Source organism: Microcebus murinus, chromosome 10, assembly GCF_040939455.1.
Source record: "Microcebus murinus isolate Inina chromosome 10, M.murinus_Inina_mat1.0, whole genome shotgun sequence".
Lineage (NCBI taxonomy): Eukaryota > Metazoa > Chordata > Mammalia > Primates > Cheirogaleidae > Microcebus > Microcebus murinus.
The window spans coordinates 86,684,394-86,712,261 of record NC_134113.1 but is presented as its reverse complement, the minus strand read 5'-3'; the positions used below and the strand labels follow the sequence as shown (position 1 = coordinate 86,712,261).

Below are 27,868 nucleotides of genomic sequence, written 5' to 3'. Positions count from 1 at the left end.
TTTAAATTTCTGCTGATGGTAAATGATCTGTGAAATGATATTTCATGGGTGTTTTAATTTGCATTGTCTGATTACTGTTGAGTTTGAGCATCTCCCCCATTTTTCTATCAGGTTGTCTGTCTTCTCAAAGATTTGTAGTTCTTCATATACTCTTATACTAGTTTATTGTCAGTTATATGTGTTTCAAATATTTTATCCCACTCTGACTTGCCATTTCAACTCCTTATGCTATTTTGCAATAGGATTTTTTAGCTTTGCTGCAGTTCAACTTATCAATCTATGGTTTGCACACTTTGAGTCTTAGTTAATAAAATATTTTTTAATTTGAAGGTCATAAAGGCATTCTCCTTTGTCATCTTCTGCATACTTTATACTTTTGACCTTCACATTATGAAATATCTCATATTGCATCTAGTGGGTATGGTTTGATGTAGGCATCCAATTTCACCTATTTTCAAATGGATAACCATTTTTGATTATTCTTTCCCCATTGATCCACAGTGCAGCTTTATCATTAATAAATAGTAATGATATTACTAAATAGTAAATAGTCCATATATAGATTTCTCTATATATGGACTATTTACTCTGTATCTTTTTTCTATTTGCTTATTCCTGTGCCATTACAAAAATGTCTGTTATAACATTATAAAATGCCTAAAATATGTCTAAAATATGCTTGATATCTAGTTAGAGAAGTCCTTTCCCTCTGTTTTTCTTCTTCTGGAGTGTCTTAGCTATTCTTGGCATTTTGATTTTCTTAACTATTAACATCAGTATGAAAAGTTCTTTTTAAAAACAATTGATAGGGCCAGGTGTGGTGGCTGACACCTGTAATCCTAGCACTCTGGGAGGTCAAGGTGGGAGGATTGCTTGAGCTGAGGAGTTCCAGACCAGCCTGAGCAAGAGCAAGTCCCCGCCTCTACCAAAACTGGAAAAAAAAATAGCCAGATATAATAGAGCACATCTGTAGTCTCAGCTACCCAGGAGGTTGAAGCAGCAGAATCACTTCAGCCCAGGAGTTGGAGGTTGCAATAAGCAACCATGGTGCCACGCTAATGCACTCTACCCGGGGCAACAGAGCGAGACTGTCTCCAACAACAACAAGAAGAAATAAAAAATAAAAACAGTTGACTAAAAAACCCTGAAAACGAAAAGAATTGAAACTTTCATTTCGAATTGTATTGAATCTATAAATCAAGTTAGGGATGTAAACATTTTCTAGGTCTGCCATAACAAAATGCTATGGACTTGGTGGCTTAAATAACAGAAATTTATTTTCTCACAGTTCTAGAGGCTAGAAATCCAAGATCAAAGTATCAACAGGCTTGGTTTCTTCTGAGGCGTCTAACCTTGGCTTGCAGATAGCCAGCTTTTCTCTGTGTCCTTATCTGGTCATTCCTTGGTTTGTGTTGTCTGTCCATGTCCTAATCTCTTCTCATAAGGACAACTCTCAGATTGGATTAGGGCCCACTCCTATGACTTCATTTTACCTTAGTTATCTCTTTAAAGGCTCTATCTCTAAATATAGTCACATTCTGAGGTATTGGGGTTATGATCTCAATATATAAATTTGGAAGTGGGGAACACAATTCAGCCCATAACAAGAGAGCACTGATATTTTTCCAGTATTGAACCTTCCAAACTCATGAACACAATTATATCCATTTTCCATTGATTTTTATATCATTTAATGTCTTTTAATGAAGTTGATCATTCTCCATAGAGGTGTTGAACATTATGTTAAATATTCCTTCATTTATTTAATCATATCCCATTTCCTCCCCTCTGCACTATGGTTCATGACCCAGAAGGTTAACATCAATGGATTCCATCAAAGGGCTCTTTTGCCTTCTACTCTCTTGCTAGGTTTAAGCAATGGGAAGATCTCAGGACATCTTCATTCCTCTACTTCCCCACTGCTGGGCTGATGATGGTTGGCAGCAGTTGTGTTCCTCTACTGACTACTGCAGCTCTTTTTTTTTTTTTTTTGAGACAGAGTCTCGCTTTATTGCCCAGGCTAGAGTGAGTGTTGTGGCGTCAGCCTAGCTCACAGCAACCTCAATATCCTGGGCTCAAGCAATTCTGCTGCCTCAGCCTCCCAAGTAGCTGGGACTACAGGCATGCGCCACCATGCCCGGCTAATTTTTTCTATATATATTAGTTGGCCAATTAATTTCTTTCTATTTATAGTAGAGACGGGGTCTCACTCTTGATCAGGCTGGTTTTCAACTCCTGACCTCGAGCAATCTGCCCGCCTTGGTCTCCCAGAGTGCCAGGATTATAGGCGTGAGCCACCGCGCCTGGGTGAGATTTATTCCTATGTGATTTGTAACTCTTGATGCTGTTTCATATGGCATATTTTAAAATTGCATTCTGTTGTTGCTAATGTATAGAAATGTGATTACTTTCATCGTACTTTTAAAAAAATCCAGTAACCTAGTCACTGTACTCCAGCCTGGGCAACATAGCAAGAGCCTGTCTCTCTCTCTTTTTTTAATCTGGTAACCTTGCTAAACTTTCTTATTAATTGCAATAATTTAGATTCCTTTTTGTTTTCTTTATATACAATCCCTATGAATAATCACAGATTTATAACTTTTTTTCCAACATTTATGCCTTTTTGGATTATCTGATTATATAGTACAATGCTTTATTGAAGTGTTGGTAGCAATTATCCTTGTATTATACCCAGCCTAATAGGGAATGCTTTTGGTGTTTGTCTACTAGGTGTGGTGTTTCTTTCAGATAGTTTATTAGGTTAAAAAAATTCCCGTCTACATCTAGTATCTAAGAGTTTTTATAAATGAACGCTGAATTTTACCAAAAAGTTTTTACACATCTTTTAATGAGTTTCTCCGTTAGTCTTTTAATATTAATTATAATTGAAGTCATCTGTCTTCTAATATTAAACTGACTTTGAAGCCCACAAAATTGATCATGATATTAATACATAATACTCTTAGAACTCAGAATCCAAGTGAGTAGAAATCAATACATTCTTTAGAGCCAAAGTAGGTACCATAGTTATTGCTCATTGCTACATACAAGGAACAGTAAATGAACACATATTAATATTTAAGTGACCCATTGTGTTTTAACTTGAGTACGTCTCTTATTTATCTCCATCAGTAATGTAGCAATATACTTAATCAGTAAATAATTATTTGCTGAGAATTCACTGAATACCATTCACTTTTCTGGCACTAGAGTATAAATAACAAAGCCATAACATGCATTGAATTAAGGATCTCAAGTGTGAGTGGTGTGTGTGTGTGTGTGTGTAAGTGAGAAAGAGAGATGATGGGGTGAGGTTGGCTCAGAGTAGGAGCAGAACACAAGGAAATGAAAACAATTAACACTGTAGGTGCTATACCATAATTGAATGAACAGGTGCTAAGGAAAAAGAATGGAAACACATTTCAAATTCCCATTCAAGTTATTTGACTTGAATCTTAAAAGAATGATTGGAGTTTGCTGCAAAAAGCTTAAAGAAACATTCACAGACATTTGTGTTGATTAAATACTTATTAGTTTATACTAAGACCTTCTGCCACTGGGGATAGTGACCAAAACACAAAAATCTCTGCTATTCTGGACTCACACTCTAACATTAAAAGAAACAACTTGCCCAGAGAAAGAGCCTTTCCTCCTTAGGAAAACTTCTGTATGAACAATCAAACGAATGGTTCTGGTTGTTTCCCAAAGCAGCATCTGTTGCAGTGGGTTGCCTTTAGGAAGACATAACAGAGCCTCTATTTATAGTTTTTAGATTCTTTTGATATTTGTCTATGCATTCTAATGTACATGTATGTAATTTGCAAATTATTATCCACATATTGGGAGTGTGGGCTCAAACTTCACTGAGTCATTAAAAAAAAAATGCGGAGTGTACTATTCTAGAGTCCTCCGAAGTGCTCCAAGGAGAAAGCAACTTGAAATTAATTCCATTTAAAGCCACATAACCTAACACTCATGCCTAAAACGCCAGCAATATACAGGAAAGTTACACAGCAGAAGGGATTGCTGGAGAAATTAATTTCCTTAAGGGTCTTACTTGTACACAAACCCAGAGAAGCTGCCTATATAGCTTTTAACTAAAAAAAAAATACAAAAAGGTTGCCAGGGAAAATGTTTGCAGGTTTGGGCTGCCAGTGGGAATGGCTCCGGTTTCTCTCTAAGATGTTCGGATGCTGAGCATGGTTGGACCGCTCAGCCTGTAACGCACAGCGGCCGCCATAGCGGTCCCGGGGCTTAAAGGGGTGGGAAGACCTTTTGGTCACCGCGAACTCTGCCGAAGAGCAAGGGCGTTCAGACGGGTTAGAGCTCAGCGCGAAGGACGCAGCCCCAAACCCCAGAGCGCCTCCAGGAGCTGTTTGCAGCCGGCGGCCACAAGCCGCCACGCGCCCGACGAACCACGAGCTCGCGCCTGCGCGTTCCTGTCCTTCTCCATTAAGTCTCCACTACTGGGCGAGCCCGCCCCCCCGTGCATCGTCACTTCCGGCGGACGCTCTGCGTCGTTTGCTACGTCACTTCCTGCTGATACCGGTGTGGACGGTGTGGATCGTGGTGGGGCCGGTTCTCCGGTTCTCCCCCCCTCCCCTACTTTCCTCCCTCCCTCCCTTACCCTCCCTCGGCGACTGTCGCTCGCCTGTCGCAGACTCCCTGACCCTTCCCTAACCCTTCCCTGACCTCGGTGCCGCCAGATTGGCCCCCTTTTCCTGTTTTCCCAGCGCAGCCCCAGTGTCAGGGCGGGGGGCCTTGAAGAGCCTGAGGCGCTGCAGCTGAGGAGAGAAAAGACGACGACGACGACCCTCGGCTCGCCAGCCCCATCGCTGGGTTCGCCGCCATGGCTATGAGGCAGACGCCGCTCACTTGCTCGGGCCACACGCGGCCGGTGGTTGATTTGGCCTTCAGTGGCATCACGCCTTATGGGTATTTTTTAATCAGCGCCTGCAAAGGTGAGCGAGGCCGCTGGGCCGGGTCCTCGACCGCTAGGACTGGGCTGAAAGGGATTGGGACCCCTCAGGCAGGGGTCTTCACCGTTGAGGTGAGGGCCAACACGGGTCTGGTGGGGAAAGGAGCGAGCGGTGTTAGGGAATCGCAGCTGGAGCGGAGAGGCCTCCTGACTTCCCTAAGTATTACTCCTAACGGAGGCCATTCCTCGTTTCATTTTTATTGCTGTTTCTGGGGAAACTGCACTGCACTGGCCTGTACGTTCTAGACATCAAACACTGTAAAATATCTTTGGGGGAAGGAGAAATTATGCCAGGCCGAAGACGTTATCTCTTAATGTCAGCGGATATTCCTTTGTAGTGCTGGCCCCATTTTTCAAATAGGAAACCGAGGCTTAGGTTAAAAAGTATGTCCATAATAAGACTCAAAGCTAGATTATTTTGACGCAGATGAGTATTCCTAGTGAGTCACAGGTATGTTTCGGAGAGAATGACCAATTCAGCTTTTTAGTTTATTTATTTCAGTATATTCCTTAGTGACCCTAGTGAGCGGGAGTAGTTAGACGACATGAACAATTCATTTTGTCATTCAATATAATCATTTTATGTTTGAATCTTAGATTTTAAGTAATCGGAACATCTAAATAACATTTTTTTAAAAAAACGTTTTCTAGATGGTAAACCTATGCTACGCCAGGGAGATACAGGAGACTGGATTGGAACATTTTTGGGTCATAAAGGTGCTGTTTGGGGTGCAACATTGAATAAGGATGCCACCAAAGCAGCTACAGCAGCTGCAGATTTCACAGCGTAAGTGTAGCCAAAATGGCTAACTTTGGTGTTTACTGTGGATTATGTCTTGAAACAAATCAAAAACTTCAGCCTCAGATATTTGTAAAATTCTGACTCAGTGGCTGCTATTTAGAACACATAATGTTTGATCTCACCCAGATTCCCTCTTGATCCTGTGTTGTTCTTTTCTCTCCAGTGGTTCTCAAAATTTTCAGAGGCTTAAATGGTTATTCTTTATGTCTTGACTTTGACCTGTGAATCTGCATTATTAACTACCACTCCAGATAATGAATATTGGTGATTTCTTTTACAAATACTCCTCTGCCTATACTCCTTAGTGATATCATACATTCATGGTTCCAGATTTTTATTTCACTCTGTTTTCCTTAACTGTCTTTAGACATATTTAAAACTGATTGTCTCCTAAACTCAATTGTTTATTTCCTAAGCTTTGAAAGGTTGAAATCTAAGTTATTTTTGATTTTTCCATTACTCTAGATTACCATCATCTTTTTCAATTCTGACAGCAAACTGACTATAATGTTTCTCCATGTATTTGCTGTTGCACTAGCTCAGGGTAATTTTTACCTCCCTACCAGGTCTGAGGATGGAGTACCCATCATCTTCCCCTCCCTCCCTTCTCTGATGTTCCTGTAGGTGATTCTGATGTATAGCCTTAGCGTCACTGACCTCAAAGATAAATTTCAGTTGTTTGCACTTTACAGTTTGGCCGCATCCTAGTTCATCAGCATGATCTTCTGGGTACTACACACCATAAACCCTACAGTCTACTTATACTAAACTTATTGTTGCCAGGGTGCACATTACCTGTTCTGACTTTTGGCTTTGAATATTTTATTAAACTGATTTGCAGTGACCCTTTTTTCTTTTTCAGGCATGTATCATAAGTCTTGGTATCTCCAGTTCCTACCTGTCTGTGTTTGTAACTTAGTAGACACTTTGGTGTTTAAACTAATGAAGACAATGTCAAGAGCTATTGTACATGCATAGACTTTACAAGACTTAAGAGGCTAGAGAATAAATGTGGTCTTGTTGATTTTTTTTTTTTAACAGAATTTCACACTAAGCAACAATGGTAAATATGTTGCCTCCTTTGTTTTGAGCAAATTAAACATCCTAATTTTAGTATGAAAAAAATGAAGGCAGATTGATTGTGGTGATGGATACATGACTGTGTGTATGCTCTTTATTCTTATTGAAACACCTGTATAAACCATAGGGAATTTTACTGTATGTAAATTTAAAAATAAAAAAAATAGAGAAGGTATTAGTAACGGTTACCTGGGGTTAAATTTGAAATGGTAAGAGAAGATCAGTTAAGAAAAGTTATAAATAAATGCCAGTCTGAACTTTTTTCCTGTGCTTTCAGTGAATAGATTGCTATTGTGTCATTATGCATAACCATTGTAAGGCTTCTTGCCCTGCCCTGTTGTGATGGTAGGAAATACTGGTAATATTAAATTCCTTTGAAAGTCCTTCCAGATAAATAATTTTCAAGCCCAAAGTTGCTTTAGATGTCAGCATGCATGCTACCTTATAATGTGACAAAAATGCTATGTTAATTATGGGAGGTGAAAATAGGAAAAGTGATTCTCAGACATGGAAGACTTACTATGGAGCACTAGAAAGTTAAAATAAAGATGTCCATTTTGTCTTTTGTTATCCTAACATACTCTGTGTTAAAATTTTTGGCACTATTATAATACTTTTTATGCTTAAGGTCAGAGGCCGTGTCTTATATTTTGTGTCCCTGTTTATTTAGTACCTTATGTTTATCAAATAACTTGAGGAAATGTTCTAAAAGTAGAAGGATCAAGGATGGATGAATTATAGATCTTGATTTTGCTTCTGGAACATTTTGTGTCTGTGATTGCCAGGTGTTTAGGTTTTTCTACGGCTCCTCCAAAGTCTGCTTTTTGATTGGTTCAATAGGAACATTGTCATTAGGAATGAATGTTACTGATTTTACAATGAATGCAGAACCTTGGGATTAACATTATACACAACTTTAGATTTCAGATATTGTAAGCAGATTTTAGAAATTTTAGAAATTTCATTTTGGTAATTGGGTCCCAGTCTAGTGGTGATAAGTTTATAGTTAGTAAAGTGATATTTTAAATTAAATATAATTAAGTTATAAATGTATCAAGATTTTAGACATTGCAGACATTAGCATTGAAAGGGATAAGCTTTTGGATTGTAGTTCTGGAGAGATACATTTCTTATTAACCTCAATTCTATTCTTATCTGGCCCTAACAGTGTTAATTATATAAGCAGCATGCTTTGTCACCTATTGCTTGGTGGTCTTATTCTGATTCTTAAAAAACTGGTGCAAAAGCTTCTCAGGAAGGGTGCCTGTCTCATAAAGTCTCTAAAGGACTCAAGTACATTGGGCAAATTGTATTATCATCCCTCAGGAAAAGAAATAAAGGGCAGTAGACAGAAATGACTACTGTGCATGTGATAATTACTTTGAAATGAGGAGAGAAAAAGATGTGAGAAAATATGGCTCTTTCAATACTTAACAGAGTCTTGAAAATAACGGTCCAAATTTTATCTTCTGTCAGAGAAACAGTTATCTTTGTTTAGGTCACTTACAGAGCATTACTAACTAAACAAAATCACACATTTGGGGCATGCCTGTGGATAGGTATTCAGTGTTGTTTTTGTACTTTTGTACATTTCAGGTCTCAGCGTGTTTACCAGTGGTATTAAGAGCATGGACACTGAAGCAAGATGGCCTGTATTTGAATCCTGGCTTTGTTATTTAATGTCTCTGTGGCCTCAGGCACTTAATTTAACCTTTTTCTCTCACACAGTACTTACCTCATAGATTGGTTGCAAATATTAAATAAGCAATGTTTATTATGTTAATATGTTTCAAATACTTAGAATATTGCCTGAAGTCTGTTAAGAGCTGTGTAAGTGTTACATATGTAAGGTAACAATGATAGCTACTACCAGCACTATTATCACCCCCACTAGACCAAAATCACATATGTTATTTTGAAACTTCCATGCTAAAGTCATGAAACCAAATAGTTTCATACAAGGAATGTTGAGTAGATTTAAATCTCAAGAAGGACAGTTTTTGTTATTTTTTCCCTCAGTTTAGGTACTGTGATAGAGTGGAAGAGATGTACCAAGCATAGACATTAGGCTGGCTTGAGTTCATGTGCTCACTATGCTGTGTATTTCTAGTTTGATCATAGCTTATTTCTTAAACCTTGGTTGTCATATCTGTAAAGGACTAAGACCCATGATGCTATTGGAATACTGAGATCTTTTTCCACTGTATCCCTAGAGTCTAGCATGATGTCTGGTTATATAGTGGGAACTCAGTTGGGAACTGAGACTTATCCCCTCATTTCTTCTATGTCTGTCTGTGGGGTGTGAGAGTGTATATGTTTATCTATGAGTATTCTTCCCTTGTAATGACTTGTATGGGGGTTGCTATGATGGAACTTGATCCACCTAAGGAGTGACTCCCCCCAACTTAACCGGATCGATTAGCCATAATTGGTATAAATCATTTTTAGGAACATCTTTTTTTCTTCCATTCTTGCATTTCTTAGAAAACTCATTTATGGTGTGGTCATCTAAGAGGTAGATTTTATTCCTGTTTTTTTGTAGAGACATTATAATCAGAGAACAGGTGTTTGGATCAGTTTACTTCAAGATGTACTTCAGTTATTTTGAAGTAGTTTGGGCAGTTGAGTTCAGTGATAGTGGCACTGTTGTTGGAATACCACCCTCTTTGTATCTTTTCATTCATGATGCTATTGTTAACATTACTTCATATGATCCTTTTCTCTGTACCTCCACTTTCCTCCCATCAAAATCATTTGGTAAAAGTGCCAAAGTGAAAATATTGCTATGCTTTGCTCCAGAGAGTGCTTATGTATGTCTGGGGTTGGGCCCAGGAATATATAGGTGATCAAAGTGTATGATCATTTTATCTTTCTTGTAAAAACCAATAGAAAGATCTAACTTTTCTCTGAATAAAGGTCTTGATAAATCAAAGATGGTATTATTTCCTTCTTGTAGCTGACTTGGTCCACATGTTAAGGTAGGTAGGCATTTTTTAAAAAATTCTAAAACAGCTTGTTTTGTTAAAGCTTTAAATAAGCAGCTCCTCTTTTGAGACTTATCCTTAGTCCATTCTCAAGGTATGAAAAGTATCGGACAACATTGATTATGTGCTAGAAATTGGGAATATAAAAGGTATCAGTAGTTCAGGGAGATGACAAGTACTTAATGAGTTGTGCAGAATAAATGTTGCAGGATTAGCTGCTGAAAGAATATTGTTAATGATACTTGACTGTTGATTTTAGCCCTGCAGTCAGATAATTTTTGTGAGTTTCTTGCCTGAAGATTGAATAATACATTAGAAAACATTAGATTATTTCAGATTCTTTTTAGAACTTGTAAGTCTTTTTTAGGACTCTTACTATGAATAATGGAAATATGCCAGAGTTAGTACATGCTGTGTCAGAAAATGACATGCCTCTATTTTAGTGGTATTTCTAAATAGGAAAAAGACACAGATAGATTAGCTCTCTGGTTACTGTTTGGTCACTCCAGTTTTCTGTTCTCACCAGTTAATGGATGCAATCTAAGCAGAATCTTAAGATTTTAAGCAGTTTTTGGAAGATTATTTGATAGACTTGAACTGAGCATTTCAAAGGACATTGCCCAGGGGTCTGTTGAGACTCATGAATAACTAGGATAGTAATTTTAGGTACACTTGACGTTTTGTTTACTTTTGATGCTCTCTGTTATCCTAATCCTTGTGAACTCTTACCACAGCCATGTAATGAATTTCCCTGTGATTAAGAGTAAATATATGTAAACAAAATTAAAAATAAAACAACATTAAGCACAGTGATCAGTGTAAGCAGAGTTCTCTGGAGAACAGAAAGAAATGATTAATGGAAGTGAGGATAGATAAAAAGTTTAATGAGGTTGGGAAAGTAGGTTGGGGCCAGAGAGTTGAATTAGAGTGGGAGAAACTGTAGCACGTTCCTGTGCAAAGAGAAATGAATACTAGGGAATTTAGTAGCAGAGCTACTCATAGTTGACCTTACTCCTCTCAGAACGTATTTATTGAGCCACTCATATGATCCATGTATATAATATGCAAGGTTTGATATTGTATCATCAGTATGTATTCCTGTTAGATGCTCTTTCATACTTATTAACCATTGTACATGCTAATAATTTTTGTCTGGAATAGCCTTCCCTTCTTTCGCCTGATGTATTTCTACTTGCTCTTTAGGACCACTAACTCCATTGCTTAGATTTTCCGGTTGTCTGGCAGAATTAGTAGTGTGTTTTTTCTGAGTTTTTATAGCCTATGAACTTGTTTTTTAATTGTATTTTTAAATGTACTATTTAATGCATGGTTTTCTCTTGCTAAAAGTTCTACTAAGGCAGAGACCTGTACGATATTTTTTCTCTCCCATTTGTGCTGTAGCCTTAAATCTAGAATGATATAATGTATCTTTGATATATTTATCATGTGTTTATTGAGTAAACAAAGGATACCCTTTGCTTTTCTCTGCTTTTTTTTTCTCTTACTGTTTTATGGCCCTCTGTGTTCCTAAGAATAAATGTAAATTGCATTAAAATGGAAATCTCCATTGAGCATAGCTTCTTCACTCTTAGTTCTTTTCCCTGTATGCAAAGTTTTCTTGTTTATTTTTCACTGACCTCTTCTGATCTAAAGTTAATTTTTCTTCTTTAAGCTTTTTTATTTGGGGAACCCCCTAAAGTACTTTGTGAAGTATTGTTTAAACAGTACACCCCTGAAATATACACACACATATATGTATATATACATAAAACCACCAACATATTTTGGAGTGAGCTGGGTGAGGGAAAACAAATGTAATTTGGAGATTAAAATCTTCAGTGTTAGCATTATATAATCATAGCCTGGTATTTTGGGGGAAGTTAATTGGACTGGGGTTTGAAAATTTGAGTCAACTTTGAGGAAGAGATGAGGAGAAAATTTTCTCCACTATTTTGATAGAAAATTTTATGTAACCTATATCAAGGCTTTCATTCTCCTGTAAATTGTTTAAGGATTTCTTGTTTTTCACTTTTTTGTTTTGCATGTGAATGTGAGTAGAAGATTGGCATAGTTACACTAAAAATTGTAAAATGTTTTACAGGCTTGCTAAAAGGATATTATGGCTATAAACTAAAAGAAAAACAAGAAGGATGGATTGGTTCATGAATCTTATTTACTTAAATTGTTCAGATCTTTTCTGCTATCAGAGAAAATTAGGTTGGTTATAAGGTTTTTACAGAAAAATTTCTTCTAGGCTTATTTAAATATTTTATCAACTGAAGTCTGTCAGGAATGTTAGAGATAAAGGAGATATATAATGCTCTTATGTAACATTTCACATATCTAACTTATTTGGAATTCAAATGTATCATTTATCATTTTAATATATTAATATTTAGTAATATTTATCCTCCTTTTATTTTTTTACTTTTAGCAAAGTGTGGGATGCTGTCTCAGGAGATGAATTGATGACCCTGGCTCATAAACACATTGTCAAGAGTGTGGATTTCACACAGGTATCAGAAAATGAAATTTATTTTAGGGAGTTAAATTGCTGCTGTTATACAGTGTGTCAATAGTTTTTTATTTGATTGGTTTGTATATTTGGTTGATAAATCTTTTCATGGAATATTTGGTGTATATTGGTTTATATTTTATTTGACTATAACTACAAATTCGTTTTTTTGTGGTTAATCCTATGAAGCTTTTAAGATACCCTGGGACTCTTTTACCAATACTCCAGTAATAGCAATAAGTATCTAAAAAGCCCAAATAACTTTTTCCCACCTCTTTCAGAATGGAGAAGATAAATTTGAGATCATCAAAAAAGGGCTTCTTAGGAGGTAGAGGAACAGGATCAGGGCAGAATGGGGGAATTCATGTGTAGGTAGTATAGTGTAACATTTTTGTACTAGGAAGCTTAAAGGGCTTGGCAATTATAAGAAGGGCAGCTGTTCCACAGTGTCTTCTCCAGAAGTCATTGGTTATGTATTGCATCTCTTTGTGATGTCTAAGCTATATTTGGATTTTATTTGGTGTTGAAGTTTTAAAGAGAGCTAGCTATTAAAATGGTTAATCTATTGACATTTTACTTGTATTTTCAGGATAGTAATTATTTGTTAACTGGGGGACAGGATAAACTATTACGCATATATGACTTGAACAAACCTGAAGCAGGTAAGTGTAATGTATGCATCAGTTTGTGATTTTACTTTTCTTTTAATTTAAATAACTTTTACTCATTAAAAGATTTCATATTCAGTACTTAAATTTGGAAAATAAATTTAGTCACAAAGACGAAAATTAAGACATAATCCATTGGTTTTTGCTTCATATTCCTCCAGCCTTTTTATTTTCCATGCAGATATTCTTTTTAATATGAGTTTATTTGCTGCATTGTTTTTGTATAGCCTCTTACAATCTGAAAATTTTGTCATGGTAAATTTTTATCATGGTGTTAAGTTTAAAAAGAGTACAGAACTGTGTTCCTGCCTTTTGATAAGAAAGAGTGGTTATCTGTAGAAGGTGACGATAGTGAGAATTCTCAGTATGTACATTATTTAGATTTTTGAACCATGTAAATGTATTAGCTATTCAAAACAATTTTTTGGGGGGGGGGTATAGTCTCACTCTGTTGCCCCGGCTATAGTGCCATGGCATCAGCCTAGCTCACAGCAACCTCAAACTCCTGGGCTCAAGGGATCCTCCTGCCTCAGCCTCCCAAGTAGTTGGGACTACAGGCATGTGCTACCATGCCCGGCTGATTTTTTCTATTTTTGGTAGAGACGACATCTCACTCTTGCTCTGGCTGGTCTCGAACTTCTGAGCTCAAACGATCCGCCCGTCTTGGCTTCTGAGAATGCTAGGATTACAGACGTGACAAAACAATTTTTTTTAATTTGCAATGACAATTTTTTTATGTCACTAAATATTCTGTCAACTATTTGTCATGACTTTATTGTTCTCCATTCTATAGATACATCATAAGTGAATTAACCAGTTTCTTATTATGGCCTATTTGGGCTATTTACAAATTTTGAATTTTAAAAACAATATTATGCTAAACATCCTTATGGTTGGAAATACTTTCACAATGGTTTCCTTTAAGATAACTAACTATGCAAACGTAGAATTGTTGGGACAAAGAGGAATAGAATTGTTGGAAGCCATTGATAGATATTACCAAAGTATCATCCAGCAAAGTATAAATATATAACTATGGCCAACCTGTTCTAGTGAACACTGATAACTAATTTTATCTTTGTCATTTTGATAGAAGAAAATGATTCTATTGTATTATTGTGAAGTTAAAAAGTTATTTATAAGGCTAAAATGCTATTGAGTAGCATTTTAATTATTTTCTCTTTTATGAAATAATAACCTATTCATGCCCATTGCTCATTCATCTGTTGTGTTGTTCATCTTTTTCTTACTCATTTTTAAAGTTTCTTCATTGCATTCTAATTTGTCATTTGGTTTTAAATTTTGTCACTGTGGCTTTATGGTATATACCTTCAAAAAGTTTTGGTAGTGAAATCTATCATTTCTTTTATGAATTCTCTTTCATCGTACAGAAGTTATAGGTGTCTTCTCTTCCCTAGTCCATATATTCACCTTTATTTTATAGCATTTTAATGATTTCCCTATCCATATATGTTTGTACATATATTAATATACATATGTACACTCAAAAAACTATCAAAACATGATAAACAGACTTTTATTTGTTATCTATTTGTTAATATCTTTTAAATTTTATATCATGGGCATTATCTACTCATAAATCTATAAAATTTAAAAGAGTAGTAAGAAAATTAAAACTACATTGGAAATTAAGCAATTATTCTTTTGAGGTACTTTCCATTTCTGAAAGTGTTTCTAAGGTAAGGAAACAGAGTGCATTTTCAAATTTTTTTATTACCACCTAGAAGTTTTTTCTGCATTCTTTTTTGATAATTTTTTTGCCACAATATAGCAAAGCACTGTGACCTCACTTAGTCAGAACAAAGCAAGATAGTTCAGGGCTTGGGTGGACATTTTTGAAAGTTACTCTTCCACTGTGCTGGCAGTAGAAATGAGTTTACTGAGGGTTTACTGTATGTCAGATAACATGTTAAGCAACGTAGATATATATTCTCATTTGTAATTATTGTTATCTGATTTTTTAGGTGAAAAATGTAGTTTTCAAAAAGTTAAGCAACATGCCTAAAGGTCAAAGTAGTGTTGCACAGTGTTGACTCCAGCATCTGCCTTTGCCCAGAGTTAACAATGAGGATTTTTAAGTCTTTTGAAAGGATAATCGCCTTCAGAGATAGGTTCCTGGGTTTGTTTTTTTGTTTTTTTCTTTGGAATGCTTTCCTCTTAGTGTAGAAACTTTCCTGGGAATTGCTGTACTGCTTTCTATTTCCCATTTTTCCTTCCATCCCTTATTTCCCCCTATTTTCCCATTAGTTACTACCAATAGTAGCTTGGATAAAGGTCGCAGAGTTAGCAAAGTAGTACTAGAAATAGTTGAGGCTGTCTTATTTCCTGGGTTCTTGTTCTTAGTAAATTATACCACAGTAGTTAATCTTTTATTTCACTGTGGTACAGTAATGCTTTTGAATATTATTAGTTGTGCAGAAAGTTAGCCTGGAGAGAGTGAGTGGTGCATTCACTCAGCTGCATATAGCAAGTGTCATAGTTCTTGGGTTCCATATCATGCAGATACATTTCTGTTCCAGTATAGAAAAACTAGATATATTCTACGTAAACCACCAAATTTGAATTGTGCTGGGCTTTGAAAAGTTGCAGTCTAAATGAAAATATGGCTTTTTTCTTTTTATATATTTAAATTGTCCCAATATTGGTGAGTTTAAAAAATCAAATATTAACAAATATATTTTAAATTGTTTCATCTGAAGAACCTAGGGAAATTAGTGGTCACACCTCTGGTATTAAAAAGGCTCTATGGTGCAGTGAGGATAAACAGATTCTTTCAGCTGACGATAAAACTGTTCGGTAAGTAATTTTTCTTTAATAATTTAAAATGTGAAAGGTATTTTACCTTACAGCTTATGTTTTAAATACTTTTTATAACTATTATGTGGGAAAAATTGCCTGAACATTAAAATTTAAGTTGCACACAAGTCACATTTATCTGGATCTATCTATACAGGTTGAGTATCCCTAATCTCAAATTCCAAAATCTGAAATGCTCCAAGATCTGAAACTTTTTGAGTGCCTACATAATGCTCAAAGGAAATACTCATTGGAGCATTTCAGATTTCAGGTTTTTAGATTAGGGATGCTTAACCAGTAAGTATATAATGCAAAAATTCCAACGTGAAAAAGTTCAAAATTCAAAACACTTCTGGTCCCAAGTATTATATTTTGGATAAGGGATACTTAACCTGTATGCATACGTAGCAGAAATTAGAAGAAAAAACTGTCATCTTTATAAGTAGGTATTCTTAATCTAAGGTCTGTAGATAAGCTGGCTAAAAGGGGAACTATGAAGCCCCTGAAGTTTTATATAAAATTTTGTGTGCTGATACCTAATATATTTTTCCGTGGAAAGATATATAGCTCTCACCAGATTCACAAGAGCAGAGTATAAGAACCACTATTGAGAGCAGTGCTGAAATTAACTCGATTAGAATTTAAGTGTTTTAATCACATAGTTTTGCCAAGTTGAACGGGAAGAGTGTTAGGTATTAAAGTCTATTTCACCCACAAGCTACCACATAATTTGACATTGTATATAGAAACCCCAAATTCCTCTTTATCACCTGTAATTTGTGACTTGGAATGAATGTTGTTTTTCTACAATTGTGATTATTCTTTCATTGGTTAATCTGCAGATGTAATTTTTGTAAATGAATAAATATCACCATGTTTTCCTTTCTTTTTGCAGCCTTTGGGATCATGCTACTATGACAGAAGTGAAATCTCTAAATTTTAATATGTCTGTTAGTAGTATGGAATATATTCCTGAGGGAGAGATTTTGGTTATAACTTATGGACGATCTATTGCTTTTCATAGTGCAGTAAGGTATGTCTAAGAAATACCTTCATTTTCTTTTTTGGATAGTAAAGGACAATTAGGGTACTTAAAATTGGAATGTTTATGTTGAAAGCTATTAAATTTTTTTAAAGGTAAAAGAACCCCAGGATTGGTGCTGTAATTAATGTTCTTCACTATACATAAAACCACTGTGATCTTCATTCTCCTATTAATTTTCACTTTAAAATTTTAGAGAAGTGATGATTTTATTTGTTCCCAAGTATGTGCAGACCTAATGATTTAAGTTTTGCAACTATAAATATAGTAAATGCTCTTGGAGAAAAATTGGAAAATGTAACATAATTGAAAAAATATTACCCATAATATTGTTACCATAGATGACAGAATGTCAGTGGTAGCTATATTTTGCGCTAGTCTTTTGCTATGTTATATATATGGTTGTACAATATTTGTGTTTTTTCTTTAATTCTTCAATAACAATTATGATTCTGATTTATTTAAAAATATTCTTGGCCAGCTGGGGTGGTTTATGCCTGAAATCCTAGTACTTTGGGATGATCAGGTGGGAAGATTGCTTGAGCTCAGGAGTTCGAGACCAGCCTGAGCAAGAGCAAGATTCTGTCTCTACCAAAAATAGAAACAATTAGCCAGGCAAGGTGGCACATGCCTATAGTCCCAGCTCCCTGGGAGGCTGAGGCAGGAGGATCCCTCGAGCCCAGGAATTTGAGGTTGCAGTGAGCTATGATGAGTGAGACTCTTGTCTCAAAAAAAAGAAAAAAAAATTCTTAGCCATTAAATCCTCCTTGAAAACATTTTTACTCTGTGTACCATATTACATTATTTGTTGTACTAAATTATGTGCCAGTTTCCCTGTTTTAGCACTTCTATGAGTATTATGGTGTATCTCTGTTTCGTTACAATAGGATCCTGTTAGTAGGAATGAGTTTGAAGTTCTTAGTTATACTTGACACTTAATTGATTTCTATAAAGATTTTACCACATTACACTTGGCCCAGTAGTCTTTACCTTTTGTCTAAGGGCCTACTTGTAGAGCTAAGCTTCACTGAGTGGGAGAAAGTAAGAAAAGGAAATAAATTGTATAAGAGCAATTAAGAATGTAAAGGAGTTTATAAAACACACAATGAATTGATAATAATAGAATACTGTTGCCCAGAGCTGTTAAATTGTACATCTGTATTAATGCTCACTCTTGGAGTTAGGCAACATGCTTGCTTTAGGCTGTTGCCTCAAATCACATTTTAGTGGCAGAGGTTTGCTGGCCTACCTATTTTAACATTTGAGCCAGCAAGTTGCTATGCAGTGATCCTGCATAAGTTATGACTAACTTTAATTTTCATGATTTAAATTGTGTGATGATGGGAATAGGAGGGCAGCATTTAGGAGCTAGAATACTATAATGTTTTTGTATTGGAGACCTTTTCATGATTTTTAGGGTTAAACTGAAAAAGAGCTGGTGTCCAAATGCTAATTGATTTTGAAGTGAAGCTATTATGCATTGATTTTTATTATATAACTGTAGTTTCAAATTTAGTAGTTCTTTTACTGCCTGATAGTAAAAACTGAGTTGTTTTTAGCAGTTTCATATTTTATGACATGAAAGTTTCTTATTGCAGAAGCTTAAACCCTCAGCAATTGAGAATAACACACATATAATCCTTTATATTAAAGTAAGTAGTTACCTACTGTAAAACCTATTTCTATTTACAAAGATAATGTATGTGTGCTTGTAGAAAAATCAAAACCATACTGATGAAATTTATTTAAAAGCAGAAATCCCCAATATATTATCCGTACTGTTTTAATTAGCCACCACTCTCGTTTACAGGAGGGCATCCAGTACATGAAATGTAGATATCTCTTGTATCAAAATGTCTTTGTATTCCTGAGATGAACAACACTTGGTGTAGTATCCAGCTGAACTCTTGCTAACATTAGTTCTCTTACATCATTGCTTGACTAAATGAATATTTCATTGATCCTTGGATTTCAGAATTTAGGAATGGTTTAAATGTAACTCATTATTTCCTTGTATTGTTTATACTATATTCAAAATTTATAACTATTTGCCATTTAAATTTTTTTCTAGTTTGGACCCAATTAAATCTTTTGAAGCTCCTGCAACTATCAATTCTGCATCTCTTCATCCTGAGAAGGAGTTTCTTGTTGCGGGTGGTGAAGATTTTAAACTTTATAAGTATGATTATAATAGTGGAGAAGAATTAGGTGAGATGTCCTTTTTTTTCTCCCTTACAGTGATGTAGTTACCTTTATCAAATGGTTCCAGTAGATAATACCTCATTTTTTATATAACATGTTGAAAGCAGATTTTTCTGCTGACTAAAGCTTGGTGCTTACAAGTGACAAAGTAAATGAATTTTATTCATTTTGGATAGACATATTTATAGACCTATAAATAAACTATGCTGACCTTAGTTTTTCCTTTTAACTGAAGTTCATCATTATGCTGATGTTCTGTACTATGGTGCAGTGATTTTTAGGCTTCATTGGTGAGGGGGCCAGTCTTATGTCAAAGTCACGTATTAAATATTAAACAGATGCAAGATTTATTCTTAAATATGGTACAGGTGTGTAACCCTGTCTACCTGGCTTCCTTCCCTTTTTGGCAATTTAGAAATCCCTAAGACTCTATAGAAAATAGTACTAGGTGAGGACAGTGGGGGCTATAGCATATTACAGGCATACCTTTAGGAATCAGAATTGGAGAGTTATTTTTGTCTGGTTTAATTTATGTTATTCTTTTTTGGAATTTGAGTTTTGCTTACATTTTCATGATAATTGTCCTTAGTAAAGGAAAGGAAGAGGCATGTAGTATTACTTTGAAGGTATTATACATCCTAACTCTATATGATGGACCAGGTATTTCACATAGTTACATGTGGCTCTCAGTGTCTACTTTTTAACCCTCTCAAACAATTTTTGCTTTTGGTTCAAAAGTATATTTAGTTTTTGTAATTTTTTTTTTTTTTTTTTGTCTATAAGCTGTCACTGTTGTTCTTGTCTGTTTCTAGCTGTTACCACTCAAAGAACTAATCTTGCTAAGAATTACACACAAAGAACAAAAGACAATTTTATGTTTTGTTTCTTGGGGAAAACTGATAGATTTGGGTTATACAAATGAAACTTGGTGAATGGACCATGTAGAATCTATTTTAATTGCTTATAGTTCAGCCTTTATTTCTTGAATATAAGTAACCTTTAAATAAGAGATTCATTTCTACTGTTTTAGTTTAATGCCTGTTTTTAAAGTTTTAGACTACTGTGATCACATGCCTAATTCTTTTTCAAGATGAGAGAACTAATTTATTTGCGTAAGATCTGAGGTCACAGCCAATACCAGACATGCCTAGCCATTCTCATTCCAAAATCTCATGTTCTTTCTACTCCTACAACTTTTTAATTCTCTGGTTGGACAGAGATGGGGCGTCTAACAGGAATACTGGTCTAGTAAAGAGTTCTGAGAACTGAGAGAGCAATGAGGCATTGGAAAGTATATAAGAAAGGTTCATAAATAAGGGTATGACTTAAACAGAACAACACTCCTAATCTGTACATTTTCTCATTAGGTTCCATAGATTAAAATATTTAAGGATCAGTATTGATTCTGTATCTCAACTTTCTGTGTGACAGAATGATTGTGAACTCTAGATAGCCTGGTAGGAAATTAAGAGGCAAAGTGTGTAAAAGAGCTCCATCTGGTGGCTGTATATAGTCATAATAAGAATTGGTTCCTTTGTAAATAGGTAATGAGTTTAGGATATGGAAATTGGGATTGAACTGATACACTGTAGATCTATATTCTGTAGAATTTATGGGGTTTTCATTTATCCCTCTTTCTTCTTCCTTAATGGAACATGAAGTCTCATTTTCTTTTTTAGAAAGACAATCTGAAACTAGAATGTGTGCTGGATTTGGAAAGGGATAATTTTACAGAGGAATTGTAGACATGATATACTACTTTGTGATGAGAATTACTTTATTTTTAATTAGGTACAATGTTTTGTATTTTCCCTTAGGAATTTTGCATTTCCCCAATAATACAGACAGTACTTTTTTTAGCATATCAATACTTGATAGATAAATATTTAAATTTCTAATGGTCCTTTTTTTTGTTTCTCAGAATCCTACAAAGGACACTTTGGTCCTATTCACTGTGTGAGATTTAGTCCTGATGGAGAACTCTATGCCAGTGGTTCTGAAGATGGAACATTGAGATTATGGCAGACTGTGGTAGGAAAAACATATGGCCTTTGGAAATGTGTGCTTCCTGGTAAGAATTTTTATTTGGAATTACCAAATTAAAAAATGCATTTTTCTTTGTTGTTTTTCATCATTTTATTTCAGGGTTTCTGCCTCTTACAGATTTTAAATTATGTATTAGAGGTTAAGCAAAAAAAAAAAAAAGCCCACGATTATAAATTGGCCACTGTGTTCTTTTGTTTGTTTAAATTTTTTGGACAATCTATTCTGTTCCTAAATTTTCACACTAGCTCATTTGGTGAATGGAATGGGCCTTATTCAAAATTTGCTAGAGGGCAGTTTAAGAATTTATAACGAAATGTATCTAATCTCTGAATAGTATTACTCACTGAACCTTACCCATAAGATAGTCATTTTTTTTTGAGACAGAGTCTCCTTTGTTGCCCAGGCTAGAGTGAGTGCCGTGGCGTCAGCCTAGCTCACAGCAACCTCAAATTCCTGGGCTCAAGCAATCCTACTGCCTCAGCCTCCCGAGTAGCTGGGACTACAGGCATGCACCACCATGCCCGGCTAATTTTTCTATATATATTAGTTGGCCAATTAATTTCTTTCTATTTATATTAGAGATGAGGTCTCGCTCTTGCTCAGGCTGGTTTCGGACTCCTGACCTTGAGCAGTCCACCCTTCTCAGCCTCCCAGAGTGCTAGGATTACAGGCGTGAGCCACCATGTCCGGCCAGTAGTCATATTTTTAATAAAAACACTAGGCACTAATCCCAAAGTAGTTGTATTATGAATCTAAAAGTCATTGTTGAAGAAAGACATACTATTTTAGAATCAAAATTATTTAAAACATAGTTGTTCCTATTATGTTTTGTAGCTCATTGCGTAGAATAGTCTTATCTTACTCTTCTTGGTTACTGAATACTAGAAATTACTTGTAATACTATAATTCACATAGTCAATCATCCTTGCTTTTCTTTTTGTAGAAGAAGATAGTGGTGAGCTGGCAAAGCCAAAGATTGGTTTTCCAGAGACAACAGAAGAAGAGCTGGGTAAGTACTAATGGATTGACTTTCATAAGAGTCTTGGGGAATTTAAAATTGAAGTGTACATGAGTTTTACTCAATTGCCAAAATCAATTTATTAAACATGGACATATTTACTTAATGGGAAGTTTGAATATTATCATACACACACACACACACACACACGCATTTATAAACTAAATATTTAAATACCTCCTGCATAGTAATAGGCACTGAGATATAGTATGGACATGACTGATGTGGTTGCTCTTACAGGGCTTAGAGTCTAACTTGGGAGACATACTGAAACAAATAAATTGTTACAATTTTAAGGGGAATTGGGAAAGCTTCCTGGGGAAATGACATTTAAACTGGGACCTGAGGATGAGCAGAGTACTTAGGTGAGGTTAAGGGGGGGTTTGTGTTGGTAGGCACAGGACAGATGAGTTCATAGCAGGAAAAAGAAAATATACTAAGGCTCAGAAGCAAAAAGGAGCACAGCATATGAGAAACTAAAAGAACTGCATCATGCCTCCAGGTTAAAGGACAAGGGTAGAGTGAGCTGGAGGAGCTAGATCATTTGAGGGCCTCATTAGCAGTATTAGGAATTGGAGAGTTTTATACTAATAGCAATAAGAAACGTTTGAATTTTAAGCAGAGGAATAATAATACATTTAAGTTTTTACAGATTCCCTTGGCTGTAGTGTGTAGAAAGAATTGGACCAAGGACAAGAGTGAATATAGACCAGTTAGGGGACATGGTAGTCTAGATAAATGATCATGCGTCAGCCTAGCTCATAGCATCCTCAAACTCCTGGGCTCAAGCAATCCTTCTGCCTCAGCCTCCCGAGTAGCTGGGACTACAGGCATGCGCCACCATGCCTGGCTAGTTTTTTCTGTATATTTTTAGTTGGCCAACTAATTTCTATCTATTTTTAGTAGAGACAGGGTCTCACTCTTGCTCAGGCTGGTTTCAGACTCCTGACCTCAAGCTATCCACCTGCCTTGGCTTCCCAGAGTGCTAGGATTACAGACGTGAGCCACCGCACCTGGCTGATCATGTGGTTTTGAATAAAGGAATGGCATTGAGAACAGAAAAAAGTAGATGGAGTTGAGAGTCTTTATTGGTAGACTTGGTAAGACTTGGTAATTTTATTAGATTGTTGAATGGGAGTATAATAAGCAAAATTACAGATTGCTAGGATGAGAAACTGGGTATGATGATTTTTTAGGAGGTTGGAATGGGGTTTACCATTTACCAATTAGAGTTTTCCTTAAATTTTTATTAAGCAGCTTTTGCTAAAACTTAATATTTGATGTTTAATGTTTCAATATGAATAGCACTAAAAAATAGTAGGATTTTGATCACTAGAGGTGTTCATTGGATATCTGGAGTCATTGAAAATTCAGCCCAGAAGAGAGGACCATTGGAGGTTAAATCATGGTGTAAAAGAATTTAGTGGATATAACATATGAACTCTTTCTTTCTTGCTTTCTCAATTGTATGAGTGTAGTCATTAATGGCATATGGAGTTGCACCCTTCTCACCCCTCACCCCAGTCTGCTTTAAATTTTTTTTATTTCTTCAATACACAGAAATGTAGATTTGCTTCTTTCCTTTATTAAATTGACTGATGTGACTTTCTGTTTTTACTTGTAGAAGAAATTGCTTCAGAGAATTCAGATTCCATCTATTCTTCAACTCCTGAAGTTAAAGCTTGATCATCAAACATATGCCACAGATAGTATACAACTTATGGACTTAAACAACAAACAGAGAAAAGCATTAGCCTTCCAGAGTTATTCTCTGCTTAAGGCAAACACAGCAGTAAATAATGGGGAATATGAATTAGCTCCAGTGCTGGAACAACTAACTTGGTGTTACCTGTAAGTGAAAACTCAAGAACAGATGAAGGCAGGTGGAATTATGCTCCTGTAGTACGATGGGCTGTTGTTTTTTTAAAAATGAATATGTGCAAGCCAACATCCAATTTCTCCTATTACAATTAGAGTTCTTGTAGCTGTTTATGTTATTATGGAGAAGAAAAATATATTGGCTTATTTTTCTGACTTTTCCATTACAGCAAAATGCCTTTTTTTTTTTTTTTTTGCTTTAGTCATAAAGAAGAGGGAATTCATGATTAAGTAACTGGTTTGATTTCTCTTTCATTATACACTGCTTCTGAACATCTAATTGTTTTTAGTTGTCTAAATAAAATGCCTCTAAAACAAAACGATGTTTGTTTTTTTGGGCAAAAACTGATAGATTTGAATTTTATCAATGAAAATAGCAATAGTTTTTTTACCTCATAACCATAGCAAAAAACAGTTTGATTGAAGAATTTATAGTAAACATTATTTCCTAATTTTGAAATTCAGTTACTTACACTGTGAAGTTTTGAAATTTTCATGTCCCTTACAAGTGTTGTATTTACTTCCCCTCCTTCCAGATTGAATAGAGATGCTTGACTTTTTAAAATGATTTATTTAAATGATGCATGCTGGTTATATAAGGAAAAAATAAAGCAATTAGAATTAACAGAAAGATAACAGAAAAATCACTTAAGATCTTACCACCCCCTAAAAAACTATTAAAATTGAGTGACCATTAAAGCACATTTGGGCAGTGTGTGTGTATACAGATAGATGTAAATGATTTTATGGAAATGGGATAAGTGTAGAGCTGCAGTGTTTTGAAAAATATGGAATTTTCTTTTATCTCATCCTTTAACTGTGGGTGACATTCAAAAAGCCCTTTCACCATCCTTCTAATAAATTGGATCACCTGAGTTTAGACTTGTAATTTATTTCTTAAACTGTGGAGGGGATATTAAACTATTATAGTAATTGAGCAATAACTTCAGACCAATGAATAACATCTCTGCTAGCTAGCTTTTTCTCTCCTGATTGATCTTGTGAATGACCCTTAACAACTTTCCTTAAAAGAACTAAGAACCGGCCAGGTGTGGTGGCTAATGCCTATAATCCTAGCACTCTGGGAGGCCGAGGTGGGAGGGTCGCTCAAGGTCAGGAGTCGCTCAAAACCAGCCTGAGCAAGAGTGAGACCCTGTCTCTACTAAAGATAGAAAGAAATTAGCCTAACAACTAAAAATATATAGAAAAAATTAGCCGGGCATGGTGGCGCATGCCTGTAGTCCCAGCTACTCAGGAGGCTGAGGCAGGAGGATTGCTTGAGCCCAGGAGTTTGAGGTTGCTATGAGCTAGGCTGATGCCATGGCACTCTAGCCGGGGCAACAGAGTAAGACTCTATCTCAAAAAAAAAAAAAAAAAAGATATAAGAACCAACCAAGGAATAAGATTAATATTTTAGGATTTGTAATAACTAAAAGAAGGTACTGTAGGCCATGAAAACCCTTGAGGGCCAGAGGAAGTTATGTTATGGGGGTAGCCTACTGGTGACCCACGTAGGCTCCTTCAGGGTGGTAGTATTTTTATGTGTTTGTTATTTGCCTGATTCTCTGCTTTGTAACAGTATTGTCACTGTACCAAGAGTGGCTCAGCCTCTATTCAGAGTCTGACTTACCCTAAAGTTGAGTTGTATATGCACCAGACTGGAATCATGAAATTGCTTGCTATTTATGAAATTTAGGAACCAAGGGAATTTCATCTTAGGTTTCATAAAAGTATAAAGACCTTATATAGGTATAATCCTTTGTGTATTAGTTCCTTATTGCTGCTGTAACAAATTACCATAAATTTGGCTTAAAACAAAACATTATCTTACAGTTTGCGAGTTCAAAAGTCTGAAATAAGTCTTGCCTAGGTTAAGTCAAAGTATCACCTGAGCTGAATTCCTTCTGTAATTTTTAGAGGACAATCTGTTTCATTACCTTTCCTAGTTTTTAGAAGCCAGCTGCATTTCCTGGCTCATGGTTGCTTCTCTGTCTTCACATCCACCAGCATCTATCTTCCAGTTACTGACTTTATCTGCTGCTCTTTTGTACTTAGAAGGAGGTTTGTGATTGCTTTGGGCCCACCTGGGCAATCTAGGATAATCTTCCCAGTTCAAGATCCTTAATTTAATCACATCTTCAAAGTCCCTTTTGCCATATAGGGTAACTTTCATGGGTTCTGGGTATTAGGATATAGACAACATCTTGGGGGACCTTTAGTCTGCCTACCACACTTTGTAATGGTATACTCCTGGAGTAGAATTTCACAAAAATTTCAAGTATCTACTGAAATTGTGCTTGCCAGTCTTTAATGTCCTGCATTTTTCTAATCCAGTGGTCACTTTTCTGTCCTTATCTTACTAAATGTTCAGCAGCATTCAATAATTGTCTGCTTTCTTGTATTTGATACATTTTATTTTTGCTTCTATAAAACCACATTTCTGGTTTCTCTTACACTGGGGGTATACCTGAAAAAAAAAATTTACAGGAATCACAATCCCAGAAGGAGGCTTAGTTTTTCTTTGTTTATCTTGCTTATCTATAGAAATGCACAATTTCGAGTGTGATGTTGTGTCACCTATACCAGTGTGACTTTAGATCAGTATAGTTCCTGGAGAAATGAGGTATCTAACAAATTTGCCTATGGAAAAAGGGCCTAAGTGCATCTATATGATAGCTAATGAACAGTATTAATACTTTATAGGTTGAGTCACTTTAATGTGAGTGGAAATTGGTCAAGTGGAAAATAACTGATTTTAGTTTAAGGATGAGTATGGAAATAGTATTTATTTAGTGCCATATGTTAGATGTTTATGTTAAAATGTGTTACTTTTTAATCTCTACCAATAACTCAATGAGGTAGTATACCATTTTATATATGGGAAACCTGAATTTCAGTGAGGTTAAGTGGCTTGTCTAATAAATTTGTTTCCAAGAGACAGTAGGGAACAGTAAATGTGTGGTCTATATGGCTATATTGCTTGGGTTTTAAGCAATCCTATAGCTCTTTCAGACTAATCTCTCACAGCCTTGGTTTTTTTCTTTTCTTTTTTTTTTTTTTTTTTTATAGAGATGGGGGGTATCGCTATGTTGTTAGGCTCAAGCAGTCCTCCAGCCTCAGCCTCCCAAAGTGGTAGGATTATAGGCATGAGCCACACTGTCTAGGCCTCTGAGCTTCAATTTCTTTATCTGTACAGGGAGGAAATAGTTTTTACACATAAATTTTTTTGGGGGAAATATCTCAAATATTAATAGATTTTTTAAAAAAATGTCAAATAATGTAAGGGGTGTAAGGGCTGTAATTCATAGGAAGTATTTAATATTAGTAACATATAGTCTATCAGTGATTCTCACCTTTAGAGTTTCGTGGCCAACAGACTTAAAAAAGTGGGGGTGGGCAAAATAGAATGGTCTACGTTTTGTCTTGCCAAGTAAGGCTATTAAAAAAATTATCTACCACCACAATCTTCATAAAGGAAAGGACATGTTAAAATTCAAGTTGGTAGTGAACAATATAGTGTCAGAATGAGGGACTGTTCTTTAAATTGAACAAATTTAGCTTTATAAAAGACTCTGTAATTCTTATTTATTTTACTGTGAACTAAGAATTAGCTATTCTGTAAGTCTCCCTCCAGTTCTGGAATATTTTGATTCTAATATTCACGCTCTTTGCTAGTCTTCCCTACTTCTATACTTGTCCCCGTCTAACCTGGAAATACTGTCTGACAATCCATAGTTTCAGTGATTATTTACCTAATGGATCTGTGAATAATGGCTCTTAGAAATCATAGGATTAGAGACTACATCCAAATGAAATTGAACTGGATAAAACAATAGGC

At 35.7% G+C, this 27,868-nt stretch overlaps 1 protein-coding gene across 1 annotated transcript; it reads left to right on the top strand.

The window, feature by feature from the left end:
- The first annotated feature begins 4,525 nt into the window (after positions 1-4,525).
- On the top strand, positions 4,526-24,350 carry STRAP (serine/threonine kinase receptor associated protein). The gene is made up of 10 exons (XM_076007632.1): positions 4,526-4,961; positions 5,630-5,765; positions 12,279-12,360; positions 12,949-13,021; positions 15,748-15,844; positions 16,740-16,877; positions 18,958-19,094; positions 21,010-21,159; positions 22,078-22,143; positions 23,777-24,350. Exons 1-10 carry the CDS (start codon positions 4,850-4,852, stop codon positions 23,836-23,838), a joined length of 1,053 nt encoding a protein of 350 aa, XP_075863747.1. The 5' UTR covers positions 4,526-4,849; the 3' UTR covers positions 23,839-24,350.
- The last annotated feature ends 3,518 nt before the right edge of the window (positions 24,351-27,868 follow it).